Below are 26111 nucleotides of genomic sequence, written 5' to 3' on the forward strand. Positions count from 1 at the left end.
TATCAAAACTACCTCCGCCCGCTCTACAGCCCTTTGCCCATCTCCAGCGGGGCGCCGGTGTTTCACCCGGGCGTCTGCCGGTCCGTGGAGACGTCTCCGTCGGGTACTCTCCTCTGCCGGGCAACTCGGTACGTCGAGACTATCTCCCCACGGCAGATTCGAGCACCTCGACCTCAACTGAACAATAACGAAATCTTACGAGAGCCTTGACATAACTGTACGAATCAACCCGAGAGCGTAGCTTCTGAGCAGGGTGGCGACCCGAAGGGAACCAGAAATCGAGAACGTTATCTGTATCGGTAACCGGAGCCGCCTTGGGACCGTGATTCGAAAAATCATGTCACAGTACATACTTTATGATTTTGCAGGGAAGTATATGGGATTCGTTGGGATATGGAGTATTCCTTGTCGTAGCCTTTGCAGGCTTAGCAGCTTTAGAAGCCTTATGCTTTCTGGCTCTAGCAAAATTTTCCGAATTCTACAGCTCTTAGAATAATTATCCGGAGCTATGGTAGATGGTTCATAGCGCTATCTAGTAGAGTTTTTCGGAACTAACCAAAATGGTTTCTCACGAAAATACACGTCCCGAAATGTCAAATCCGCATGAGGGAAAATGCCACTAGACGGCGCTGTACCTTAGAGAATTTCGGAAAATTTCACCAGGGGACCTACATCGAGAATTTCATAGGAAATATTTTTATTTAATTCAGGGAAATTCCACCAGATGGCCCTCTTAAGTGCCTACGATAGTTGCAGGAAATTCCGCTAGTGGCCTTCGAATTCGGAAAATTCCGCTAGGGTTGGAAATCCGGAAAACCAGAAACATTCCAAATTCCAAAGACTCCCTTAAGCTTCAAAATCTATGACGAGGAATACGTAGATTCTATAATGGATATGTAGTCTTTTAACTTCTAATTTAAAAATTAGCACTGCAATACGTTTTAGCCGCCGTGTACGACTTTGCGTCTGACTGGACGCGCATCTCAAAACAATCGCGAATCGTATGTTCGGCGTAAAACTGCTGCACGAAGTTAAAGTTAAATTTTTCAAAAAGTTACCAAATTTCGAACGGAAATATTTTCCTTATTATGTATGCTATCCGTACGAACTTTTTTTACACTATTCGTTTTTCGTGGTCTGTGACTTTTGCATTTAACTTTTTTCGTTATCATCTGAAATGGCAAAGATATTTTATTATATGTATATTATATTCGCGAACGGATTTTAAACGAACAATATTAATATGCAAAATCGAAGAACAATAAAAAAATATTCATTGATTGACACATCATATTTTGAAAATCGTACACCGTTTCACCGCAAATCGCAAACGTACAACTTAGCCGATACACTCTAAACATTGGTAAGATTCGTGTGACAGTTTGGAGTATATACAGGGTTATTCATGCCAAACGCCCAGCTGAAGTTGGACGCGATTGAAAAACTCTGTTAATCGAGACAGTGTGGCCTTGTTAAACAAATGGAAGAATATGACATTCACGATCTTAGAAATATTATGAATGACGTCAACTTTCATTTATTTAATAATACCACCCAGCTCTAATTCATGAAATGACACGGCCAATTTCAGCTGATGCGTTCGCCATGAATAACCCTGTATATACTCCGAGATCTCACACGAATCTTACCAATCCTAAGAGTGGCTTAATAATAACATTTCTACGATTCCTAAGCCGGGTAGGGTGTGTCGTTTATCACCCGCTGCTTTGACTCACTTTCTCATTCCATTTCGCACCCCAACTGTATACAGGGTGTGCAAAATCGAGCATGAAGAGAGAATATTGGGCATCAGTCATTTGGAGATCTACCCTTTCGCTGTCCCCTATCGTTTCTCTAATTCCCTTGCCTATCACATCCAAAGCACCAAAGAGCAATATTCTATTTTAACTTAAAAAGAAGATTAGTTGTATCTTTTGAAAATTGCACAAATATTCCGTCTGAACTCCAGAACCTAGTGAGAATCTGTCTTACCAACGTGTTCCCCGAAAGGGTCCTTTGCTTCTGGCTTACCGGAGTGTAGATGGGAATGACCCTCACTGTAATTCTCCCAGAGGACATATTATTTTGCACGCCACAGGGTGTGAAAGGTTGCCTTTGGGGTTGGAAAATGAAATGGTGATATGGGGACTTATTTTTTTTCAATGCCAAAAACACCCAGCTTCCAGGGATGCAAAATTACTGAAACACCATTACTGTGACAGGTTAGTTACAAAGGAGGCATGCTAAGACGTGATGACTGTATAATTATTCCCCTGGTAACTTAATGAGAAATACGATTAAGATATGGCATTTATATCTGTATAATATAATAAAGATAAGCTCTCTTAAGAAACCATTATCCCTTTCTCATGATTTTTCTACCAGAATTGAATTTTTCTCGTTTTTTTTTCTTTCCTTTACTGGGTATGTAGGACTTTCTTTTTGTTCACTATTATAAAGGTCGCACGAGAATCATGGTTTACAGTCATTGAAACGAGTAATGAAGTAAAAAGCTTTCTGGACCTGTACACAAATGATCTTACATAATCTATGCACCCTTGATCTTTTTCTCAACGGCAGAACTTTTAGATCTACCATTAAAGAGGACAATACTGAAAGTCAACAACGCGAACCTTTGATCATCTGATTCTGCTTCGCTGCATGGCACTTCCTCCTTTCTTCGTTTTCGCGGAACGTATATTGAATGCGTAATTGTTAAGGGACGATCATTTCTTTTGACGAAGCCAAAAGATATTGAAAATATATTTATTGAGAAAAAATCTTGTCAAATGTACAAAAAGAATATTACTGGTAACATCGGACAATATATTTTTGTTATTCAAAATGCATACTATATTGAACATGAAGATTCTATAAACATATATATGTATACATATATCTGTATTTTGGCATTGTTACAACATTTTTCGTTCCGTATATTATACCCACAGAATTTTCATCACCATCGAATAATCGATGCTGCTGATTTATGAGAACCATATGGTCCACGAAGTTTATTAAGGTGCTATGTAAATATTGTCCGCAAGTCAAAAAACTAAAAGACATTAATAATAATTGGAATCAGCTGACAGTCGATGAGATTAATCACGTCCCTGGTTGATAGTAAAATCTTAAAGCCAAGCTTGCAGAAATTGTGATGTCGTCAATTGATTTCAATCAAGACAGCTTTTCAGACCCAATGACTACTCATGGTAATTAATCATGCACGTATTATTATTAATATTTAATGTCCCAAATGAAACGAATAAAATTCAATTGTAAATGACAAAATTTAATTGCCATTGAAAAATTAAAAATATTGACCTTCTTTTATTTTAGGAGTAATAATATAGACATAAAGGTATTTAGGGACATATAGACTGTCATACACCTATTTTGTGATAATATTGCCATTGTCGTTATCAAGACTGTGCATTATCGGAAAACTGGAAGTTGTAAGGAGGAAGATTGACGGAGTCTTTTGATAGAAGCTTAACTTATGAACGATCAGACAGAATAGTATCTACAAAGTGTGCCTTCAAAGAATACAAAAACTGTTGGTACTGGCAAACGAGCCGAATTTTTAAGCTGTGATTAAGAGCGTAGATAATTGATAAGTTGATGTTCATGATAACAAATTCCATCTCAGATGTCTCGTTTGGACCATTTCAAAAGGGTGATTTAAAATTTGCAAGGCAAATGGTATTTCGTGCTCTACACTTTATCATTCACAAAATCCTTTGAACCCATCGCAAATTAACCTGGCATGTGAAACACTTGTCCGTTACGTTAATTAAAATACAAAGATATGAAGTGAACCGTGTCGAATTACATTAAATTTAATTTGTTCAGGGAATGAAACTTGTATAGAACTGACGATTACACATTTTTTTAGGATTTTAGTATTTTTCTCGCCTACCACGTTGATCAACGTATCGTATGGTTAGGTTTGTGCGGAAGTGATGGGAATCGGATGAAATATGTAAAATAATAATTAGAAAACTTCCTGTGATACCTAATTCCATTTTTTAAAAGTAAGACTTGTCGATAATGACGTAGAGTGATCTTTCTGTTATTCAAATTCCCTTTAATTTATAACATTACCAAACTCCAAAGCACGTGGCGAAGTATTCAAATCACGTATAGATAAATTGACTGTCACCTTTCTACAGTCTCAAAGCTTTTTCTTCCTCGTATCACTTATCGACCGTACCCTGACGTCACTACCGATCACGTTCCCAAGACGAGAAAAGTTCATTGATATTCCAGGTGAATCGTTTGGATTACAATTAATAGCTAGAAGGCGATCCGGCTTCCACATTAGGAATACGGAAAGTAGCTTTCATTGCTAATTACATTTGCAAACGATCCAGGTCACTACCAAAATGGTCCTCTCGACGATTTGCAAATCCTTATTTTTTATTATAACATCGATCCGATCAAATTGTAAATTTCGATAAATGAAATTCATTGACATTTACGAATATACAATACTACTGGTGATTTACGAAGGAATAACATTAACGAATACCAACGCCAGCTCTTGTAACAATATCGCTGACTGCGTTCCCTTACCGTAGGAACAATTTTACATGCGGTTTAACGACATTAGCATATATATAAATACAGAAATATTGGAATCATAGACAACAATGGCGTCGTTATGCGAGAGCAATATAAAATTATTAAATATTCAGAAAGTCATAAATCCAACTTCATTTATCCTACTATTGACGAACAGACGCTTCAGACTTCATTTCGTAGATCTTATCACGAGCGATAATAGAAGATATTTTTCATCGTAAGAAATCAAAGATTTTCTTCGATTTAAATGATTAGGATTCTTCGCTCATACCGAGGGAAAGTATCTTCCTCGACAAGGCGCATACGCGATGCACCTCACGTATCGAATTGATCGTTTCCGCGGTATATAGCGCCCTACAGGAGTATCAGAAGCCGGACTGTCGTCTTGATTTTAGTCCGCGACAAGTCTTTTCTTTATATACTACATCTTATTGATTCATTTCGCGCGTGCTGCTTGCAAGATGCTGGTGAGTGATTTGATTGGTGTGATATAGTGCGAAGCTACAATTTGTGCGTTTGTAATGTCAATTCATATAAAAAATATTTATATTTATAAATATCAATATTTTATAGTATAGCATGGTAAAGTGAAATTATTAAATAAATTGTATTTTGCCACAGAAACTTGAACTTGGTGAAAATTAAACGTATCGCTCGAGATTACTTCGGTGGGTGATGTAATTAAATTAATTAGTGAATCTTAAAGAGATTCTGTATATTAAAGGGCTCGGCAGATATACGTAAAAAGGAATCGACTGGCTTTCCTTTGAATTAGTCAATTAGCAAAGTAGCGTCTAATAACAAGTAATGTGCACGAGAGCTACAGCAGCATTCGTTTGAAACAGAAGTTTTACGTGTTTCATTTTTATCGCATCGACGCCGGTTTAAGTTTCCCTTTATTTGCGCAAGTATCCTATCGACTTACTTTCTTAGAATAATAGCCGAACAGGCAACAAATGACTTTGTTTTATTCGTGCTTTCTACACGAGTTGCGAGAGTACTTGGAAAATTGGTAAAAAGTTTCATTACGTATTTTCAATGTAGTAACTGAATTACATATAAATCTTTTAAATTCTCCAGGTTCCTTCTTACAAGGAAACTCCCCCAACCGAAAATCGTTTTTTTATCATATCTCGACGTCTAATTAATATTTTTTAATAAAACCAAGTGGAAAATATTTGTCATAAGAAGTCGAAGATATGAGGTGTGTTTACGACCCAAGGGGTTGCAACCCTTATTTTATATTTTGAAAAAACTATATTTTTTATGCTTTTTTCTGCATAAAAACCGGGGTATGGGCTCAAAAAAATAAAGAATTGGGTCATAAACACACCTCATATCTTCGACTTCTTATGACAAATATTTTCCACTTGGTTTTATTAAAAAATATTAATTAGACGTCGAGATATGATAAAAAAACGATTTTCGGTTGGGGGAGTTTCCTTGTAAGAAGGAACCTGGAGAATTTAAAAGATTTATATGTAATTCAGTTACTACATTGAAAATACGTAATGAAACTTTTTACCAATTTTCCAAGTACTCTCGCAACTCGTGTAGAAAGCACGAATAAAACAAAGTCATTTGTTGCCTGTTCGGCTATTATTCTAAGAAAGTAAAGGGGGTTTCTTTGTTAGAGGAATGCTAAAAACTTTGTAAAATTTTGTCACGCTCAAAATAACAGGGATAAAATAATTGAAGTGTACGAATGTACGTTTAGTTGAAATTTAATTTTCAAAGGAACGAAAGCTTTGTGTACCTCAAAGATTTTCCAGCTAGTGCGTTATAATTTTTTATGCCATGTTACCTAAATCGGAATAATTTATAAAATTTTTCTTTACAGAAACACATTCTTATTTGTATCGTCTTATGCCAGCTGGTTTTGGCAGAGCCACCGGTACATGGTATTAGGCCCTCAAATGTACTGGGTGGCCCGGAGCAACATGCATCATTCAGTTTCGTTCGACCAGGTCTAACTCAAACGTCGTACGCATTCAACGGTCCTAGTTCTCATCAAGCTTTCAGTTCCAGCATTGGAAATCCGCATTTAGCCCAAAGAGTATTGCCTAATGTAGCTCACGCTCTTGCTTACCGAAACCCTGGTTTAGGTATACGTCTCGCTATGATGGATTTTGAGATCAGACGTCGTCAGTCGTGCATACGTTATATATAAGGTTTTCCTTTTCCAGGATACATCCCTGCTGGTCCTGTCGGTACTACTTATGCAGCCGCACCAGCAACAGCTCCGGTAGCTGGTTCTTATCAGGCGCCTTATGACCAGGCCTCAGCTTTGGCGTATCTTCAACAAATTCAGCAGCTCCAACAATATCAGCAACAACAACAAAACCCTGCTGCCGCAGCATATCAGGCGCAACTTGCTCAACTTTTTGCTTTCAGGCAAAATCAAGCAGCTGCTAATCAGGTGAAGAAAAATCAATGAGTTGGAATATAGAGTAATTGAAAATGGTAAAAATTAACATGAATTGGATTTAAATATTGATGCAGATACCGGAACAAGTTCAACTTCAGCAACAACAACATGAGCAGCAACAGCAACAACAGCAGCAGAATTTACTCGGTATTGCTTATTCGGCGGCACCTTCTGTCGCTCATGTAAAAGTTAATGGAAACGGATACAAATTTGATTTTTAATCAGAATGATTAACGATTGAAGTTAAAATTTAATGAACCGTGTACATAGAAAGCGAAGATCCGCCAAGAAATTAATGTGACGTTCGAGATCTTTGAGAGCACCATTATAAGATCAGGTAGTAATGGACATTTTTGACTGATATCATTTTTCATATCCGATCTTATGTTGGTCCATAATAATTATATAATCCACGCTTTGTATTTATATTAGCAGTATTCTTAACTATTAGATTTGACAATACTGAATTGATTACGTCAACGAAGTGTTCAATATACTTTGTTACTGTTATCAAATTATATACAATGATATGAATAAAACTGTACGAGTTTTCACGTTAAATAATAACGAATGCCCCAAAATCTTTTTTTCCATTTAAATTATCACCGATAATTAAAATATCCAAATAAAACAATATTTTTAAAATTATTTTCAAACAAGTATATCAGACCCAATCGAATTAGACTAAAAGTCACACTAGTTATAATTAGACACCTTTATTTATTTCAATAAAAAAATCCTCACACTAACCCAAAAGCATATATATTAACAAAAAAAAAAAATTCTTGACACAGAATCTCAGACTTATTATCGAACCATACCAGCGATACACTCCATCATCCTGAGCCCTTTTAATCTTCCGTTCTCTCCGCTGTTTAGAAACTGTCAAGATAATACCAGTGAAGTTTTACCAAGCGTAGCTGGTACCCAGCCCACTGAAAGTAGTGTGTCCGGAATACGTCAAGGGTGCAGCAGCAGAGGCCACATTATATCCAAGTCTTGGCACAGTGTGTGCACTCCTTACCAAAGGCGTAGAGAGTGATGAGTAGGTCAAAGGAGAAGCTGAAGAATATGCAGCAACAGCCGGAGCAGCATACGTCGTCTTGGTAGCATAGGAAAGCGGTACACTGCCGTAACTGCTGTAGGGACTGGAGTATCCAGTTTTAAAAACAGTAGACGGCACGCTGGAGTACGATACGGCTGGTCCAGTAGCGTAAGCGACAACAGCTGGATTGCCAATTTTTGTAGAGTAGGCAACCGGTGAACTGACGTATGTGTGAGGACTGGCATAGCTGGTTTTCACTGCTGGAGCAGACACAGTAGAATAGGACACGGCCGGAGCGGACGAGTAGGCAGCAATTCCTGAGCCGTGATAGTTGGCGGCAACGTAACTCAGGGGTGAAATCGAATAGGTATAAGGGCCGGCGTATTTGGTAGTGTAACTTAAGGCTGAACTGGAATAAGGACTGGAGTACCCTTTTACGGGTGCTGAAACGGATGAGTAGGATACAGCTGGTGCAGAGGAGTAGGTGGCGACAGCTGGAGTTACTGGGTACCTATAAGGAGATGCATAGCTGGACTTTATTATGGGTGTGGAAAGACTTGAGTAGGGTGCAGCAGGGATGGATGAGTAGGTTACGGGACCGATGTTGGGACTTATCACGCCAGCTTGAGAGATAGCCACCACTGTAGCCAATATTATGAACTGTGACAGAAATAAAGTTTATTTGATTAGTTCAGTTTTTATTGACTGATCTATCTGTGGAAATCAACAGGGTATTTTAATTGGACCTTAGTTATATAATTAGTTGAATTAATTTTTTTATTGGTACGTCAATTTAACAAAACTTACCATCGAAATCATGGTTTCTCAAATGTCTCTACTTAGGCGGACGATCTGGATATGAAGACCAGGAGGACTTTTTCTCTTTTATATGATTGTCACTCCCAAACTGGCACGATGATGACCCCACCCATCATACTGTTGTCGTTGTCGAACATCATTGCTTTTTGGGGAGAGTTCACTTCCAGATTGCCTTGAATAGCACTGTGGGTGCATAGTCGAGAAGTCATACGCATTTTTGATAGAATTTCTACTCGTGGTTATTTCTAATGATTTTTCTATTGTTTAATGATTAGATTCATATCGGAGTAGCTACTCTAAATTCGTTAAACCAGTTTTCAATTAAAATATTTAGTTTAATCGATACGTAACGTATGGGTTATATAATACTTATATTTTATACAGTCAATATGACAAAGCTTGTCTGACACTGTAACGAATGCAAGTAGTTCCAATTTGCAAAGCAAATGCTTACGACTCTCTCAATCATGCACGTCTACTGTTTATACATTTATTACGTCAGTAAGAAATCTTCTAAATTTTGAGGGACAAAAATTTTGGAAAAAAAAATTTATTAAATATTTTTTTATTCACTTTTCAACGATTTTATCGGTGATAGGATTATTATGCCTAAATTCAACGACTTTTTAAACTGCATAAGACGATTAAGTCTCAAATGCACTCATCAATTTTAAGAACTTTATCCGATACATAATCAGCACGATTATCGCTCCACAACGCTGCTGCAATTAAAGCTGACAAATGACGAGACGATAATCCGCGAAAGGGAATATCGAGATCGTGAACTTAATGTGGCCAGTGAGTCGCGAAAAAAAAGTCCTTTCGAATCGAAATCTACCAGACGACAGTGAAGGGGGCTACATGATTTCTTGAACGTTTCGAAATTGATGCAAATAATATTTGCATATTTCACCGGCGTAGCAAATCTTTTTTAAAGTAGACATTGAGATACGTGCAAAAAAATAAGAACGTAAATTTGCACACCGAGTACACTTTGAAACGTGCGCTGTTATATTAGCAAAAATAATTTTTTTGATATACCTGGACTCGGAAATTGCGCAAAGATAATTTAAAAATTGTCACCAATTTTTATTCGTTAACAGTCTCCTTTCCTGCGTTCTCTGCAAATTTGTTCGACAATGTTAATACGCATACCATAGCTCCAAAGATTGCTCTCATAAATTTTGTTGGAAATTTGACAAAACACCTTAGCTGTATCTACGCGGATCTTCAAAATTTGGTATAATGAATATATCCATAAGACGAAGATTAATGAACGTAACGTTACGCAAGTTGAAGGTACTGGCTGTCAGCTCTGATAACTTACAATGACGCCCTATAAAACTCTTTGACTACTTACACTGAACATCGGTTCATGTTACGAGACTGTTGATAAATTAACGTTGCATTGTAAATTGCAAACCTTTTTTGTGATCTCAATATTTAACGCGTCACCATCTTCTTCCCCTATTCCATAACACCAGTAGCAAGAAAGTTTCAAATTTTTAGCCTCCGATAAATCATTCGGTTGCTTCACCCTAAAAATGAGTCTTTCACATTTTTTTAATAACGAAAACAATAATATCTCGACCAAAACGCAGTATGTAAGTGCACAATATTATGCTATAGTCTCCATGCTATATACATGGTATTACTTTGGAACATAAAAAAAATTTGTTTAAATCTAAAAATAGTTGAACAACTTTTACCATCAACCACATACACATCTAACGTATCGTACGAATGTCGTGCCAAAAAAAAAGACCAATAAAAGATAATAAAAAAAAAAGTGCAGATATTGGCAAAGTGGAGCTCGTTATCTTTGGTGTAATTATACGCCATATCTATGATATGAAATTTCATAAAAAACAAACAAAAAAATCTCTATATTCTATATGCAACTAAGGACCAATAAAATACATTTTTTAAATCCACCGCCAATTTTTAACATTAAACATTGTTCGTGTACTCTAATAAATTTGATTTATGATATCGTTCCTATAATCGCCCGAAGGCAAATACGGAAACAAAAAGTCGTTAAGAACAAAATCTACCTATAGTTCAACAATAACATTCGTGTTGCAATCTTCCGTCGCGTTGTGCGGCCACAACTCGGTATTTGCGATTACGTCTGACACTGTAACATAACTAACGAAATTTTGTGCCCACTAGTTTCATTAAGCATCGTATAATGAAAATCATGCCGCTACACCTTATCCTATATCTCAGATCAAAATTAGTCAGTACAATATTGTCATTGTATCGAATAAAAATAATATATATCATAAAAATATATTTTCTACTATTACGTATGTCAATGAATATATAGTTATAATTTTATAATAACATTATAATCAGAAATATTTAATCCAACAATAATTGTCTTTGTGCACACGTAACTATACGTAAAAATGATTTGAGACAGTCAGCGAGAATATTGACACTGCAGATTTTCTCATTAATAATATTTCGTAATTAGTACAATTAGTCAATAGGAAAAAAAGAATTTTCAACAATTTAGCTGCATTTACAGTTACTGTAATCAATAGCACAACGTTGACGCAGGTGCCAGTATACACGTTATACAAGCAGCATACACGTAAAATAGTTCAAGGTACGATTGATACAAGTTACAAAGGACTTTGATTGACTTTAAATTGAATCGTAACGATACGAGTATTTGCATAGGTATAATTATTCTCTTAAAAGACCAAAGGCTTGTGGCTGTAGGTCAAGGAAATAAGTACGAACATACTACAATGTGCCCCAAGTAAATTTTTGGCAGTCAGTGTCTGTCATTGACGGGCCATGACGTAATATACAATTTGCAAAATCATCTTGCTATAAATTCGCATGTATAAAGCCCCGAGGGAAGGACTGATATGTTGCTGATGAATTTATGAATGAATTTCCGGTGGACAACAGGTGCGTTGTTGCTCATCTAAAAAGTCACTGGATACCTAGTTATATGTACGATATTCTAAATGCTAGTGATTAATCGATCTATATACGTATTACTACACTATCGATTATCTCAAAAGCCTTTCACTTCGTTTCACTGGTCCACGAGTGAATGACAGAAAAATCAACTCTCAAATCTGTGTATTGGATAATCTGGCAGTTCGATGTAGAAAAAAAAAAGTAACATACAAAATAATAATAACAATTTTCTAATGCCATACTGACAATCCACAAAGAGATATGATATATTCATATTCTACTATTACTTTTCTCCTATTGGTAACAGTCGGTAAACCATACACGTGTTGTACTGCATCTGAGAACGTCGCCGAGTTCCCTTCGGTATTTATACGTGGCATCGCAGTCTGGTTACCTTGGACCAGTTACGGAATCCTTTCTTTTATTTCGACGAATACTCACGCTCCTGGCACACACTGCACAAAATGTATTCCAGTTCAGAGAATCACACCCTTGTCGAATAGCACGAGAAGTGAAATATGAATCCATGAATAAATCACGCCCAGTCCATTGTGTTTGGCACAGAATTCTATGTATGTATAAACGTAAAAGTATCCGACACCGTGTTATCGCACCTCGACAGAGATGAAAGTTCGTCGAATGATCTTGATAGAATTTTCTTGAACCTCCCGCCGCGTCTTTGATGCGAACGGAATCGTATTAATGACAATTATACACGAGTAACTTTACTTCCGAAATACAATTAACTGCTATTATATCCCCATGGGATCCTATGCATTAGACTGCTCGTGACATTAATGGCGAAGAAGTGGCTGAAATCCCTTATGGATCAACCGAGACCGGGGTTGCTGGATGGATAAGAGCCTTTTGTCGTCGTGCTTCTATTCCATCCGCAAAAGGTTACCTAATTGCATACTCACTCTGTTCTTTTGGGAATTTTTTTAAAGGGAAAAAAGAAAAAGGTATAAGGTCTCGATATGAAAGAATATTTTCTGCTTTTTCGATGCTACCAAACCTTCATGACAATAGAAGGTGGTAGGAAATTAAAGTTTTATTAGATATTGCCGAACAAATCAATCTGCGACTAATTACTTTGTATCGCGTTAAAACTAATTTATTCGAGTATTATGATTCTTTTTCTGATTCATTTTAGATCAATGATTTTACGAGAATTATATTTCTACGTGTTAATAGAGTTTTGTCTTGCGACACGATGCAATAAGTCCAGACGTTTACTTTTGTTATTGTGGAAATTTGATATTGACGTGAAAAAAAGTGACACACGCAAATTAATACATTGCATTTAAATATACGTGTCCGAATTACAGCTGTCAGATGCGGTGAGCACAAAAGAAAGTTAACGAACGTTGTGCAATTGGTGACTGGTTAAGATAAATCTGCGATAACGGAATATTTTCTTTTTTTTCTTGCGTCACCATTACGCACGTTTCGTCTCTTAGACGTTGCACACAATTTATTTGATTTTGCACCACGAGCGTACAGATCCCATACTTGAAATGAGAATAATAAAAATAAAAATTCACACGAGTAAAGTTAATTAAGAAAACGTCAAACTAGCACGACCTTTGTTCGCAACGTTACATGACGTCAAGGTAGCAAAGGTAATTGTTCAGGAATTGCCACATAATTTTTAGAATATACGTATAAATCCGTACATTATATACCCAGCACCTTCAAGATAATACACCAGCGCGAGGACAGATTACACGCGTGTAATTCTCGTAATCTACTACACGTTCGCCTTTCCTAATAAGCAGTGAGTGCTGCTCTACATAGGTCGATCGTAAATTTAGCGTCGCGGAGACCACGCCTCAAATTGCTTCCCTGTTCCCCGCTGTTCACCATCAGTTTCACAAAAGGTCCAGATTGGCGTCAGGGGGTACCCCCCTGCCCCTCAAGGCCCCTCTGGACCCCGAGGAGAACATTTGAGCCCCTCCTGAAATCTCTTGTAACTTACGGAACAAGCGCGTGTCAAAACACGAGTGGCCCAAAATATCCCGTTCTCCCACTGAACCGCGATATTAATCGAAGCCTATCGACCAGATCGTGGGGGTCGATTTGTATATATACCGGGACAGGGGTTACCATTAAGCAGATCTAACCAGCTCTCTTAACTAAGCAACTTCAAAAATGGCCTTCAAGGTAAGCGAGCGTACAGCGAGAAAGAAATTTGTTGATAAAGGGAACTAATGTTAACGGTACCATTTATTCGGTAATGATAAAAATACAGAGACACCTGTTTCTCGCTGAAGATTGTGTAACAAGTTTTCGAAAAATATGTCTATAATGCAATTAATTAATTTTTTAATTTTCAGTTTGTAGCCCTTGCCGCCCTCCTGGCCGTAGCTCATGCCGGTGGACCGGCTGCATACAGCATCGCCACTGCACCCGCTGACTACGGTAGTGTCGGATACACCCAAGAATCCACCCACAAGGGTTACGCCGGTCAGAACGTCGTGTCTTCCTACAGCAAGGCAGTAGACTCCCCACACTCATCCGTCCGTGTGAGCAACAGCCGTGTCACCAACGATGCCCTAATCAGCCATCACGCCGTTGCCCCCGTCAGCTACGCCGCCCCATCTCTAAGCTACGCTGCACACGCACCAGCTTACGGATACGCCTCCGCCCCCGTCGTAGCCAAGGCCGCATATTCCCCAGCCACCGCCGTCTCTTACTCCACCATCTCCAGCCCGCTCGTCGCTAAGGCTGCATACGGCGCCCCAGCTCTAAGCTACGCTGCCCATGCCGCCCCTGCCCTCAGCTACGCTACCCATGCCGCCCCAGCTCTGAGCTACGCTGCTCATGCCGCCCCTGCCCTCAGCTACGCTACCCATGCCGCCCCTGCCCTCAGTTACGCTGCCCATGGCGCCCCTGTCTTGGCCAAGGCCGCTTACGCCGCTCCAGCTTACGGATACGCCCCTGGCGCTCCAATTGCCCATGCTACCTTCACCGGTCTTGGTGCTAACTACGCCTGGTAATTTGTTTTTATATAATCATCAAGTCTACTACTACACGCTCTAGGATGTACATACTTGTCACCTATTTATATTGAAAATAAATGTATACTGAGTTTTTCGACTCTATAATTTTTCATCTTTTCTACTCTCCTCCTACATCTGTATGTTCTATCATACCTCCTGGCATAGGATTTTATATAAATAAGAGTGCAAAATCCAATTGTACCCTATGTTTTCTTTGCAACAGGCATATGACATATCTACTTCAATTCGCATAAGTCCACTCTTGCTGTCTTTCTTTATACATTTTTTCCCAGTATAGAAATAAACAATACATTCCATTGCGGCTCAAGCTATTCATAAGCTTTAATCAATCAAACGATGACACGTTCTAGCGAATATTGACAGAACATTTTTTGGCCTATTTCAAAATGTCGAAGTTACATTTCATTGATACATTGCATTATGGGAATAGAAACTGTCACATCCAAAATTCGAACTGTCGCCGACGTTACATGTTCCTACAGCTGCTATCGTGAATCATTGGCGACCAATGATTTTGGAACTTTCTCTCCCGATGGTAGCAACAGCATACGCGACAACAGGGGATTGACAGGTCATAACGGTAGTACAAGGTTGCTACAACACTCTTTCTGTGAATTTCGAACTGTTTCAGGTCAGCCATTGTTTCCACAATGGAAATATACATACAATGGACGATCGATATAAGAGCTATCGTTCTGTTTAACGAAAACCCATGAATCTGATTATTGACGACAGAAATTTCGCTTGCACGTAGTTACAATTGGTATATGTATATGAGAGGACCGGTTCTCACGAGTCTCGAAATCGACAGATACCATGTAATTTTCGATATAGATCAAATTTCGTATAGAAACTTCAGAATATGTATCTTTTAATCAAGTTTGAATGAGATGCAAACTTTACGAATGATTGCATCAAATTTTATAATCTAGTAGTATAACAAGGGGAATTCTGGATACAGATTCCTGCACCGACATTTACCGATACTTCGAGAGCCTTCGAAGATTCGCATCCATGCTGAAATAACGTCGTGAACTCCCATGATTTCAAGGAGTGACGTCACGAGGATCATTAATTCCACAAATAGAAGGCAGATTCCAGGAATTTTATTTTGGATTCAAATAATTTTACTTCCGATTGTAGAAATCACACATGATCGAGAACCTTCTAGAACCTTTGACGGTTCGTGTCCATGTTAAATTATGCAGGATTGCTTCCAGAGCCGGCGGCCCTCTCGTACGACGTTTTGAGGTAACCCCTTGCTCGTAATCCCGAAGAACCGACAAGAAGCTTTCACGAGTCCCTACCTCTCCAGCCCCCTACAGGTTCGTGAAACACTTGTCATCTAGCATAGTTCCATACTTTCTGATGTACTTTAACACTAGTTCTGGTCATTTATTGGTCTCCAACAAATTTTTTAACTTCCCTCGTATTCATTTTCCACACTATTTATCTCGTTCAGAAGTTTTCTTTCACGTATACGTAAAGTTCAGAATCAGCAAATTCACAATAGCAACAGTCTCGATGCATTTATATGACATGTTTCTCCATTGTTAAGTATCAATGGAAACCGCCTTAGTGCAACCTTAAAGAAATAGGTCATTATTCCTCTTACGGTATGGAGATATTCGAACGTTCTCTACGTCTCATCGATTATTTATAATATAAAGTTTATGAGCGACACAGAGATTTGAAGTAATACAGTTACGTTCCTTTTAATACAATGTATTGGGTGAAACAATAATTTTGAAGATTATATAACTTTGGTTATAATACCGTATACGAATCGTAGATATAATTGCAAATAACTCTATGATTTATATAAGCTTACGAATTTCAATACAATTCAGTAGTATGATTTCAACTGTCATAATCAGACCCCGACGCTTGTCGCCGACAGATAGAATGATAAATCCATTCGCACGAGCGCCGAAATATTTCTCAACATTATATAACACCTGAGCCCTAACAGTATTTCAAGCGGTAAAAAAAATTGCACGAACCGCTTCGCCAAATAGAATATGTAAATCGCGTAACGGAGGAAGTCACTTGCGTATCTCCACCCAGGGTATGCCAACCCCTAGGACACCCTAGAAGCGACAATGAAAGTCGCTTACGCAGAGACAACTTATCGGTGGATGACAGCATATCGCTCAATTTTCAAATGTCAGATTTGAATTTATTTTAAAGAAATACTAAGAAATCAATTCTAAACGCCAAACGACAATTTTCAAATAATTGTGTAATTACATTTCATAACAATTGAATAACACTGTCGTTGATGATTTCCCGTTTTCTATAATCACTGGCCTGATATGCACGCGAAAGACAGTAGCGCCGAAGAGCTCTGAACAAGTTCGGGATCAGACTGCATATGTATGAAACTTCGATAAAACGGAACTTGGATATTTTCTTTTCATAACGTCAAATTATGTCGTCTATTTATTTTCCTAATTAACAAAAAATTTCAATCCACCTTTTTCACGTACAGTCCTTGACTCTTTAACAGATGACATTTCGACGTCAACTCAGAATCCCTACTGGAGGAACCACCCTGTTCTTAGAAGAATTAAAGATGTCTCGTAAACATATTAGGAAAAGCCGCCGTGTTCCAGCTTCTTCTGTTCCCCTTCGATTCACCCTATATCACCCTCAAATAATTCCCTCGTATCAGGTAAATATTTAGCAGATTCAGCTGAGGCTTCAATGAATTGCTATACGGCGAATCGATTGCTCAAGGACGTGTTGGTTGTGTTAAATTCGACAGAACAGCAGTACCAACTTAAATAATCCATATATTATCCATTATTATATTATATAATCCATATATATAGCTATATTTATATTAATCGGATTTCCCAACGACGTATGTGGAGTCTAGTTTAGACATTAGTTAATTCTGAAGTTGATGGTTGCTTCGACTGTGACCTTTGACCGAGAAGTTTCAAGGATTGATTTTCTCTTGTTTATAGAGAACGATCGACTATTGCTGTATAACATACACAGTACGTATTAAGCCATTCTTGTATGCATAACCTAAATACAAGCCACCTGCCGGTAAATCCTATAACCAGATACCCCGGATTCGGCTACTCTTGACTTTTCGGGATTTCATGTACTACTCGATAATACTCGGGATTGCTGTATATCGTATATACGATATACGTATATGTATATATCATATAACAGAAATTGACGTGCATAAACAAAATGAGTTTTGTATCTGCTATTTCTTTAAATACTTGCCAATGGTAATTTTCGTATGTGGTATATGGACAAAATATCATTTCGATCTTTTCAATATAATTTCAAATTCCCACTTTCATTGATATTACGATACTTTAGCAACGTGTAATAAAATATATTTATGGTGTTTTAAATTATCTGTTTAAACCAATTTACTCGTTACGTATTGAAGTCACGTGCTTCGTAATACTATCTCACGCGGTATACCTGTTTCGTAAGATCAGTTACGAAGAGTCCCTATTATTCGATAACAACTGCACGATTAAATAGGCACCGAGAAGTAAAGAGGAAGGAAAACCTAATTTACTTCGACGAGGAATATCCGTATATCAAATCTTCGTTGTGAAATGATATCTTGTGAACGTTTTACTGCGCGTGAGTCAAGATATCGAGATCTAGGGTGAATTTATAAAATTCGAAGATACCTTTTGTAATATATGTGTAAGAAAATAGGCAATATATTGAATTACACAAAAAAGAATACACTATTTCCCAAATGACAACGGCAAAATATCAATTCAATTATTTTCTACTTCCAAGTAGTAGCCACGTGAAAAATTGATTACGTGTATTTGGTCGCGTAGGTGTGCGGTTGGAATATATTAAAACTTCAGCCCGAAATAACATTTTGAGTAACGCTACAAGATGCCCTGTGCTTGTTCAGCTCGTGGAAGAGCGTAAGGTAATTAAACGTATTAAAATGATGCAAAATATAAGTCGATTTGCGTGCATATTAATGAGACAAATTTAAGCGACACGACTTTCGATTTCACTTGGACGACTTAATTCTATCAAAAGATTCGATTACTCGCATAGGTCATGAAATTTTACATTCAGCGAGATAGATGCTTTTGCGTAGTACCACAGTGTGGTGCTATGCAATTTATAGGTTTAACGTGCATTTCGACCTGAAGATTTTCGCGCCATAGGTTAAACAGTATGAGGAGGCAGATGGTCAATTTCGCGTATAATATGCTGCGTGTGCAGGGTACTGTTTCAGCTGTTACTGCAGGGTTACCATGTACAGGGATGTGATTAATGGATAAGCGTAAAGCTACGAGTGATTGGTTGACAGCTATTGGTACGTTTAAGTGAATGGAATATTGGATATGTAGTAAACAAGAAAGGGTAACACTGACGAAATAATTATCATTACTTGATTTACGTAATTTATCGTCTCCTTCGACGTCGACGCGACTGCCAATGGAGATATTGGAATTTTACAGAACTCGGTTATATATTATTCGAGCAGCGCTGACATTGGCGGGCTTATTTAACGCGGATAAATTGATCCACGAGACGTTTGAAACTTTACAAGCATTATAATCGCGTTTTATAATCATTGCAGGGATAAATATTACGAGAGGTCTTTGAGACGTCTGAACCCTTACAGACCTCTGAGGGCGTATTCCATGTTGGTAGTCGACTTATGGGACACGTTTTGCCTATAGATCTGTCCGCGTTTAATATGACTTTGGTATTTGTGCTACTTGGAATGTTAGTGATAAACGTAATACGTGGAATTAATAGATCTAATGAATTGATATTATAATTATAGCAGTCGATCTTCAGTTTGTTTGACAAAGTACTAGATTATTATATGAGTATAGTAAGTGTGAATTATGAATAATTTTCGACGACAATTTGTACACATATCTACATTGCTGTAGACACTTTTCAAGCAGTGACATATATATTTACTTAATAATTGGACATTTGTATTCACCGTTTCATTTGTTATTCTAATTTCTTCATTTTGTCAGAAAAAAATATAAGGAATTGTCACTCACCAATTTCTGGCTCCATTGTCCATCATTTTGTGGTTATAGTGTGGCCTTTGATCTCTATCCATTGGTCCTTACTTCCTTTCACTTCGTTATGAATTCCGTGATGTAATATTGGATGACAGATGAGTCACGTACCTATTTTGTTATATAAATTAAATGGTTTTATCACTCGGCAAAGTACAAGCATGCAGGTTGATTTTATTTTTGGGACGTAATGATAATTTAGATACGCCGTTAGTAACATATGTGTTTGAAAGTGCACAATGCTAGATTGGTTGGAAGTTATTTTTTATAACAACTAAATCACATAGACTTGAAGAAAATAAAATTATGTGTGGATAATATAAACTTAAGAATTTCATGCAATTACAATATTCTAACTAGACTTCATCGAGAAGTTGTCGCATGGCTCTATCTAGGGAAACGTGGGAGAAACTGCTCGATAAATACAGGCAGAATTTATTATATCAGTAATGAAAATAGAAGTATAAATACTGAAAACATGACGATGAAAAACAACACGATAATTATTCGGTGATTAATTCAAAGTGAGGTGTACATACATACCTTGAGAAAAATTATGGACCTTTCATTTACCATCCGAGTAAAATGTAAGAGAAACTTCGTAGTGCCAGTTGCCGCCACTCGTTGCACAAGGATTTCAACTTACAATTAGACAATTGATGTATGAATGGATAACTCGCGGGAAGAAATGATAGAGAAGTGTTTCAAAGTTGTACAGAGCATGAAGAATGTAGAAAATGATATTGTGAAATGGGCCCCTCCTCGCCCATTTCGGTAAGGTTCTACCTCTCTACGAGGGAAATATGACCCCTCCGAGACGCAACAGAAGGCCGTGTTTTGGAAATTGAGGGAAAAAACCGAGTCCTGATACCACTGCGCTCAGGATGCGAAGGAAAAACCTCAAAAACGAAGGGAAGCGAAGCTGAGCGACAAAGAAAAACGCAAAAGATAAGTTTAAATACGTAAGTCCCTCTTCTTCGACAAAGTGTGACTTTAAGCCAAAAAGTACTCAGACACAAATACTACTTCAAGTGAAGCTAACCTAGGAGCACAAGCAAAGGCAGTTACTTTGCCCAGAGCCAAAATAATACCCCTCCGACCTCCCTACAACGCATAGGATTTCTCCACCCACGCAAATGCTCAAAGGTCAGTGACGTCTTGCAGCGTTATCAGGAAAGCGAACAAAATATACTAAAATCGCGACCGACAGACAAAACGGAAATTAATCTCCTGCTAATAAATTTTAATAAAATAATTAAACGACCCTTTGGATAATGTCAGTATACGTTATTTGTGTGGGATAATAAATTTGTATTCAAAGCCTTACAGCGCAAACGGACCTCCAATTGCGCGCGAAAACGCGCGTGTCGCTCTAGTGTTAATAAAAAAATGTTATAAACACGAGGACTGGAGTACTTGCGCTGTGATTAACGCCAATTGAACTACTAAGGATACGTTTCGAAATGTACTGTCAAGTACTGTGAGTATCCTTGGGTTCCTGTTTACCTGTATGCAATACTGCGAAACTATGCACTCAGAATATCAGTGGGTGTTTTTCTTTTACCGACATAGCCCGATGTACATCGACATACCTGTATTTTATTTATGGCTCCTGGACTCGCGCACCAAAAGTAGTAGATATGATCAATGGGTAAAGAGCATCAAGCTGAAACACACACATGCAAAGCCGTAAATGAAACATAAAGTGCCTTGATAAATAAAAGAAAAACAGCCAGTGTGTTTTCGAACGTACCCTTGGTTTGAAAATATTGCGCGCGAAAAGAATTGATTTTAACCTCGTTACGGACAAATATCACAGTTGTAGACATACACGGTATTTAGTAAGAATAAAGAAATGAACACTCCAGCAAAAATTAAAAAGCTCGATAAAGTAGTTGTCAATAGAATTGCTGCTGGGGAAGTAATACAAAGGCCAGCCAATGCTTTAAAAGAATTAATTGAAAACAGGTTAGTTTAGGTTATATGTTTCAAATATGTATCTTCTAATTTCATATTTAACAATATACAATGAATCTTTGCAGCCTTGATGCTAAATCTACTAATATTCAAATTACTGTTAAGGATGGTGGTTTAAAATTATTACAGGTATGAATTAAGAACGTTCAACATTTTTTCATTGTGATCTAACGTGTATCCTTCATAGATTCAGGATAATGGTACAGGTATTCGAAAAGAGGATATGGAAATTGTTTGTGAAAGATTTACAACTAGCAAACTGCAAACATTTGAAGACCTTAAATCGATATCCACATTTGGGTTTCGTGGAGAAGCTTTAGCAAGTATAAGCCATGTAGCGCTTCTTACTATTATTACAAAAACAGTTGATGAAAAATGTGCTTATAAGTAAGTAATATCATATTCTAATATTTGAGCAAAATGTAAACTCTTTCAAAAAAGTCTTTTCTCATAGACGTTACCCAAGAGAAATAAAATAATTTGCATTAAATAAAAATAAATAATTCAATAATTGCAAAAATGATAACTTATTAATTGCATTGATAATTTGTTCCATTGTTAATTATGTTTTAAAATGTGGAGAAAAGCTATGAGAAATATTAAACTTGTCCTAATATGAGAATCTTGTTATAAATTGATAAGTGTTATCCATAGGGGTTCTTACATAGATGGAAAGTTAAAAGCACCACTGAAGCCCTGTGCTGGAAATCAGGGAACAACAATAACGATAGAAAATTTATTCTACAATGTTGCTACTCGACGAAAAGCATTCGCAAGTACAGCTGAAGAATTTGCTAAGATTAGCGAAGTTGTTACAAGATATGCAATTCACAATCCAAAAATAAGTTTTACACTAAAGAAACATGGTGAAGTCAGTCCACAGGTAAAAGGAGATAAAATTATGTTCTCTTTCATTTTTTACTCTTTATATTTATCTAGTAGTTTGAATAGGTTCGAACCCAATATAATTCGACGCATATGAACAATATTCGAACTCTCTTTGGTAATCCAGTTGCACGAGAGTTACTTGAAATCGATCTAGAAGATGTGACATACAAATTCAAAATGCACGCTCTCGTGACGAATCCAAATTATTCGGCAAAAAGGATGACACTACTGCTCTTCATTAATCATCGACTTGTCGATTCAACTCGTTAGTATTTTATGAATAAATATATTAATATGAATCTTTAATTGTGTTCATTTATCAATATATGTATTTCAGCTATTAGAAAAATGCTAGAAGATTTGTACTCGATATATCTTCCAAAGAAGACACATCCTTGGTGTTATGTATCTCTTGAAATAAATTCAAGCAACATCGACGTCAATGTTCACCCCACTAAACACGAAGTTCGATTTCTTCATGAAGATTCCGTACTGGAGAAGATGAAAATTGCACTCGATGAGAAATTAGCCAGTAACAGTGCTGCGAGAACTTTTTATTTACAAGCTCGCCTTCCAAAAGTGGACATTACCAAAGAAACTCTTAAAGAAGTTTTACCTGAATATGATAAGAATCGTTTAGATAAAACGAAAAAGATACACGCACGAGAAATGATCAGAACAGATTCATCCGAACAAAAGTTGGATAAATTTAATTTCACGATTCATGCAGGTATTAACCATACTAATAGCGATACTGCGAAGGAATCTGGAAATGTAGATATAAATGCATCACTTTGTGTGGAAACTAATACCACTGAAACTGATCGTACAGTATCAAATATCAGTGATATTTCAAACCCGATAAATAATAAGGATATTGTCGAATTCACCAATTTAAATGAAAGTTCTACACGTACACATCCGACTGACGATGATTTGACAGACGTTAGCCAAAACCCGATCGAAGAATCTCAAGGACAGTGGAGTGCAATTTTAAATAATGCAAGTACTTCTGAATCAACATCAAAATTAAGTGATGGTCGAGATTGCGCAGTTGCATCTGATCTGTCAGATCAAGAGAAAGAGAATTCTAAAGAAACTAAGACAAATTATAGTTATTTTGATATGACCAAAGATGATAATTCTGTTAATCAAGACACAACAATGGATGATTGTTGCGATCCTGTAGCAAAGAAAGCCCTTGAAAAGGTCTATCAATATTTGGGGAATCCACATACACAGAGCAGTAGTTCACAAAAGTCAGGTGCTGAAGCTAATAAGGAAAAAGAGCAGGAAAAAGATGTATTGTGTACAATACCCGAAAAATGTTCATCATCGAAAATAATAGAAACTAAATCTACACCAGAATTCAAATCCTATTCAGTTAATAATTTCATGAGGGAAGTAAAATTGATGAGTGTATTAACACTGAGAAAGGAAGTAGAAGATAATTATCATGAAGGACTCAGAGAGATTTTATCAAATTTAATATTTGTCGGCTGCGTCAACGAAAAATTTGCTCTCATTCAAAGTGGAGTTAATCTTTATATTTGTGATACTCAAAAATTGGCGTAGGTATTGCTTTTTTGAAGATCTTGATAATGCATAAAATATTTTTCATTAACGGTATCTCTGTTCATTTAGCGAAGAGCTTTTTTACGAGATTATGATCTACGACTTTGCAAATTATGGAGTTATAAGATTTTCGGTAAATAATATTGTACATCTCATAATTGTTAATCCTTTGCTGCAATGTACGTTCATTCAGCAGACTTGCCAATAGCTGAACATTGCGAATATGCGATATCTTTTATAGTAGTCTACAATAGCAAAAGGGTTAAGAATTGTTACGCATACTTCATATTATACTATACGAATTTATAATGAAGTTTAACTTTTCATACTTAAGGATCCATTATCACTATACGATCTAGCAATGCTTGGTTTAGAAACAGAAGAAGCTGGATGGACCGAAGAAGTTGGTAAAAAGGAGGATTTGTCAACTAGCGCAAAGGAATTATTATTAGAAAAGGCAGATATGTTGAAGGAATACTTTTCTATTGTAATTGACAAAAAAGGATATTTGAAATCTTTACCGATATTACTCGGTCTGTATATCATCATAATTATTATGACCTAAAATTTCCCATGTTTTAATTAATAATACGATTCATTTTCAGAGAAATATTTCCCATACGAAGCTGAACTCCCACTGTACATATTACGCTTAGCAACTGAAGTGGATTGGACAACCGAACAGCCTTGTTTTCAAGGAATTTGTAGAGAGACTGCAAAATTGTTTGGTTGTGTCAGTCCAAATGATGAAACTCATGACTGGAAACATGTAACTGAGCATATTTTATATCCTGCCATAAAAGAAAGCTTATTGCCTCCAAAACATTTTGCTCATGATTCCACCATATTGCAAATAGCAAGTTTGCCTGATATGTACAAAGTGTTTGAAAGATGCTGAAACCCTGTATTGATACTTTTTTTTTAAATGAATATTTTATTTTCTACAACTTATATCTTTAACTAAAAGATAATGTGCCCATCTCTTTCAAATACATTTATTTATTTTGATGTGCAGATCCTAGACATACATTTTTTAACGGCAACAGAAAATAAGATAAAATATAACATAAAATAATTCCAGATAAAAACCACCTGGATTCAAATTCAATCAACGAATTAAACTGCAAAAGTTTCTATTGAATTCAAATTAAAATGTCATTGACATATTTATGGACCTAGAGCTTGTAACTCATTTAGCCCATGAAGTAGTCTTTGGTTAAGTACCCTTGTCCACTACCGGCTGTACTTGACTGTACTCAGCATCACCACCCCTTGGGCGTCAGCTTAACTTTTCGTCTGTTGGAAATATTCCACGCGATTTAACCAATCCCGTTTGTTTGTTAATACTTGCTTATCAATTTACGAGGCAGTCCATGAACGAAAATTTTGGTAATTAGAGCAGTCATGAAAGTGATGCCTTCATAAATTGAAGTAATAATTTATTATTAGATGCTCTGGTCTTATAAGTTCATATGATTATGAAAATTTGATTACTATAACATGATAACCAATCAATTGTTGAACGAATGTGGGATTACTATACACAATGCTGTAACTGTTATTTCAAATTTTCATACTTGTCGAACCGTTTCAAATAAATATTATATTGTGTATACGTATTTATTTTCACTGTATCACACATCGACACATTTGAATACTGCTACCAATAACAAATCAATACAATGAATTAATATAAATACAAAGTTGTTTGGAAACTGATTCATAATAACAATACTCTTGGAAATTTGTGTCTAGCAGTACGGACTAGTTCAAAG

General features: G+C 36.8%; 4 protein-coding genes across 8 annotated transcripts; 3 read left to right on the plus strand and 1 right to left on the minus strand.

The window, feature by feature from the left end:
• Window positions 1–4956: 4956 nt before the first annotated feature.
• Window positions 4957–7576, plus strand: LOC107272424 (protein hunchback). The gene is made up of 4 exons (XM_015749591.1): window positions 4957–5051; window positions 6425–6689; window positions 6771–7003; window positions 7087–7576. Exons 1-4 carry the CDS (start codon window positions 5046–5048, stop codon window positions 7231–7233), a joined length of 651 nt encoding a protein of 216 aa, XP_015605077.1. The 5' UTR covers window positions 4957–5045; the 3' UTR covers window positions 7234–7576.
• On the minus strand, window positions 7242–21720 carry LOC107272409 (pupal cuticle protein G1A). 3 transcript variants are annotated; one of them, XM_015749552.2, is made up of 5 exons: window positions 20440–21263; window positions 19876–20007; window positions 8865–9059; window positions 8037–8717; window positions 7734–7947 (listed from the first exon to the last, which is right to left on the minus strand). In XM_015749552.2, the coding sequence occupies exons 3-5, from the start codon at window positions 8874–8876 to the stop codon at window positions 7888–7890; spliced, it is 753 nt and encodes a 250-aa protein (XP_015605038.1). In that variant the 5' UTR covers window positions 8877–9059; window positions 19876–20007; window positions 20440–21263; the 3' UTR covers window positions 7734–7887. The 3 variants fall into 3 exon arrangements, with proteins under 3 accessions (XP_015605030.1, XP_024945793.1, XP_015605038.1); XM_015749544.2 differs by having other exon boundaries at window positions 7242–8717; window positions 20440–21188; XM_025090025.1 differs by lacking the exon at window positions 20440–21263 and adding an exon at window positions 21489–21720 and having other exon boundaries at window positions 7724–8717.
• Window positions 13876–14923, plus strand: LOC107272415 (cuticle protein 21.3). 2 transcript variants are annotated; one of them, XM_015749576.2, is made up of 3 exons: window positions 13876–13979; window positions 14153–14659; window positions 14690–14923. In XM_015749576.2, exons 1-3 carry the CDS (start codon window positions 13968–13970, stop codon window positions 14813–14815), a joined length of 645 nt encoding a protein of 214 aa, XP_015605062.1. In that variant the 5' UTR covers window positions 13876–13967; the 3' UTR covers window positions 14816–14923. The 2 variants fall into 2 exon arrangements, with proteins under 2 accessions (XP_015605062.1, XP_015605053.1); XM_015749567.2 differs by having other exon boundaries at window positions 14153–14923.
• Window positions 21721–21723: 3 nt separating the features above from the next.
• Window positions 21724–25955, plus strand: LOC107272340 (DNA mismatch repair protein Mlh1). Of its 2 annotated transcripts, XM_015749415.2 has the most exons (9): window positions 21752–21864; window positions 21939–22002; window positions 22061–22260; window positions 22528–22756; window positions 22825–23026; window positions 23099–24332; window positions 24406–24469; window positions 24671–24869; window positions 24942–25955. In XM_015749415.2, the coding sequence occupies exons 1-9, from the start codon at window positions 21752–21754 to the stop codon at window positions 25232–25234; spliced, it is 2598 nt and encodes an 865-aa protein (XP_015604901.1). In that variant the 3' UTR covers window positions 25235–25955. The 2 variants fall into 2 exon arrangements, with proteins under 2 accessions (XP_024945642.1, XP_015604901.1); XM_025089874.1 differs by lacking the exon at window positions 21939–22002 and having other exon boundaries at window positions 21724–21864.
• The last annotated feature ends 156 nt before the right edge of the window (window positions 25956–26111 follow it).

The sequence above is a fragment of the Cephus cinctus genome, unplaced genomic scaffold (assembly GCF_000341935.2).
Source record: "Cephus cinctus unplaced genomic scaffold, Ccin1 Ccin1_scaffold0087, whole genome shotgun sequence".
In the NCBI taxonomy this organism is placed as follows: domain Eukaryota; kingdom Metazoa; phylum Arthropoda; class Insecta; order Hymenoptera; family Cephidae; genus Cephus; species Cephus cinctus.

What these genes read in the sequence shown, in the direction of transcription:
- LOC107272424 (XM_015749591.1), top strand. An exon ending in TTACCGAAACCCTGGTTTAG is followed by an intron (nt 6,690 to 6,770) that starts GTATACGTCTCG and finishes TTCCTTTTCCAG; the next exon opens with GATACATCCCTGCTGGTCCT. An exon ending in ATCAAGCAGCTGCTAATCAG is followed by an intron (nt 7,004 to 7,086) that starts GTGAAGAAAAAT and finishes ATATTGATGCAG; the next exon opens with ATACCGGAACAAGTTCAACT.
- LOC107272340 (XM_015749415.2), top strand. Translation starts at nt 21,752, where the DNA reads ATGAACACTCCAGCAAAAATTAAAAAGCTCGATAAAGTAGTTGTCAAT. An exon ending in GTGGTTTAAAATTATTACAG is followed by an intron (nt 22,003 to 22,060) that starts GTATGAATTAAG and finishes TATCCTTCATAG; the next exon opens with ATTCAGGATAATGGTACAGG. An exon ending in TGTGATACTCAAAAATTGGC is followed by an intron (nt 24,333 to 24,405) that starts GTAGGTATTGCT and finishes CTGTTCATTTAG; the next exon opens with CGAAGAGCTTTTTTACGAGA.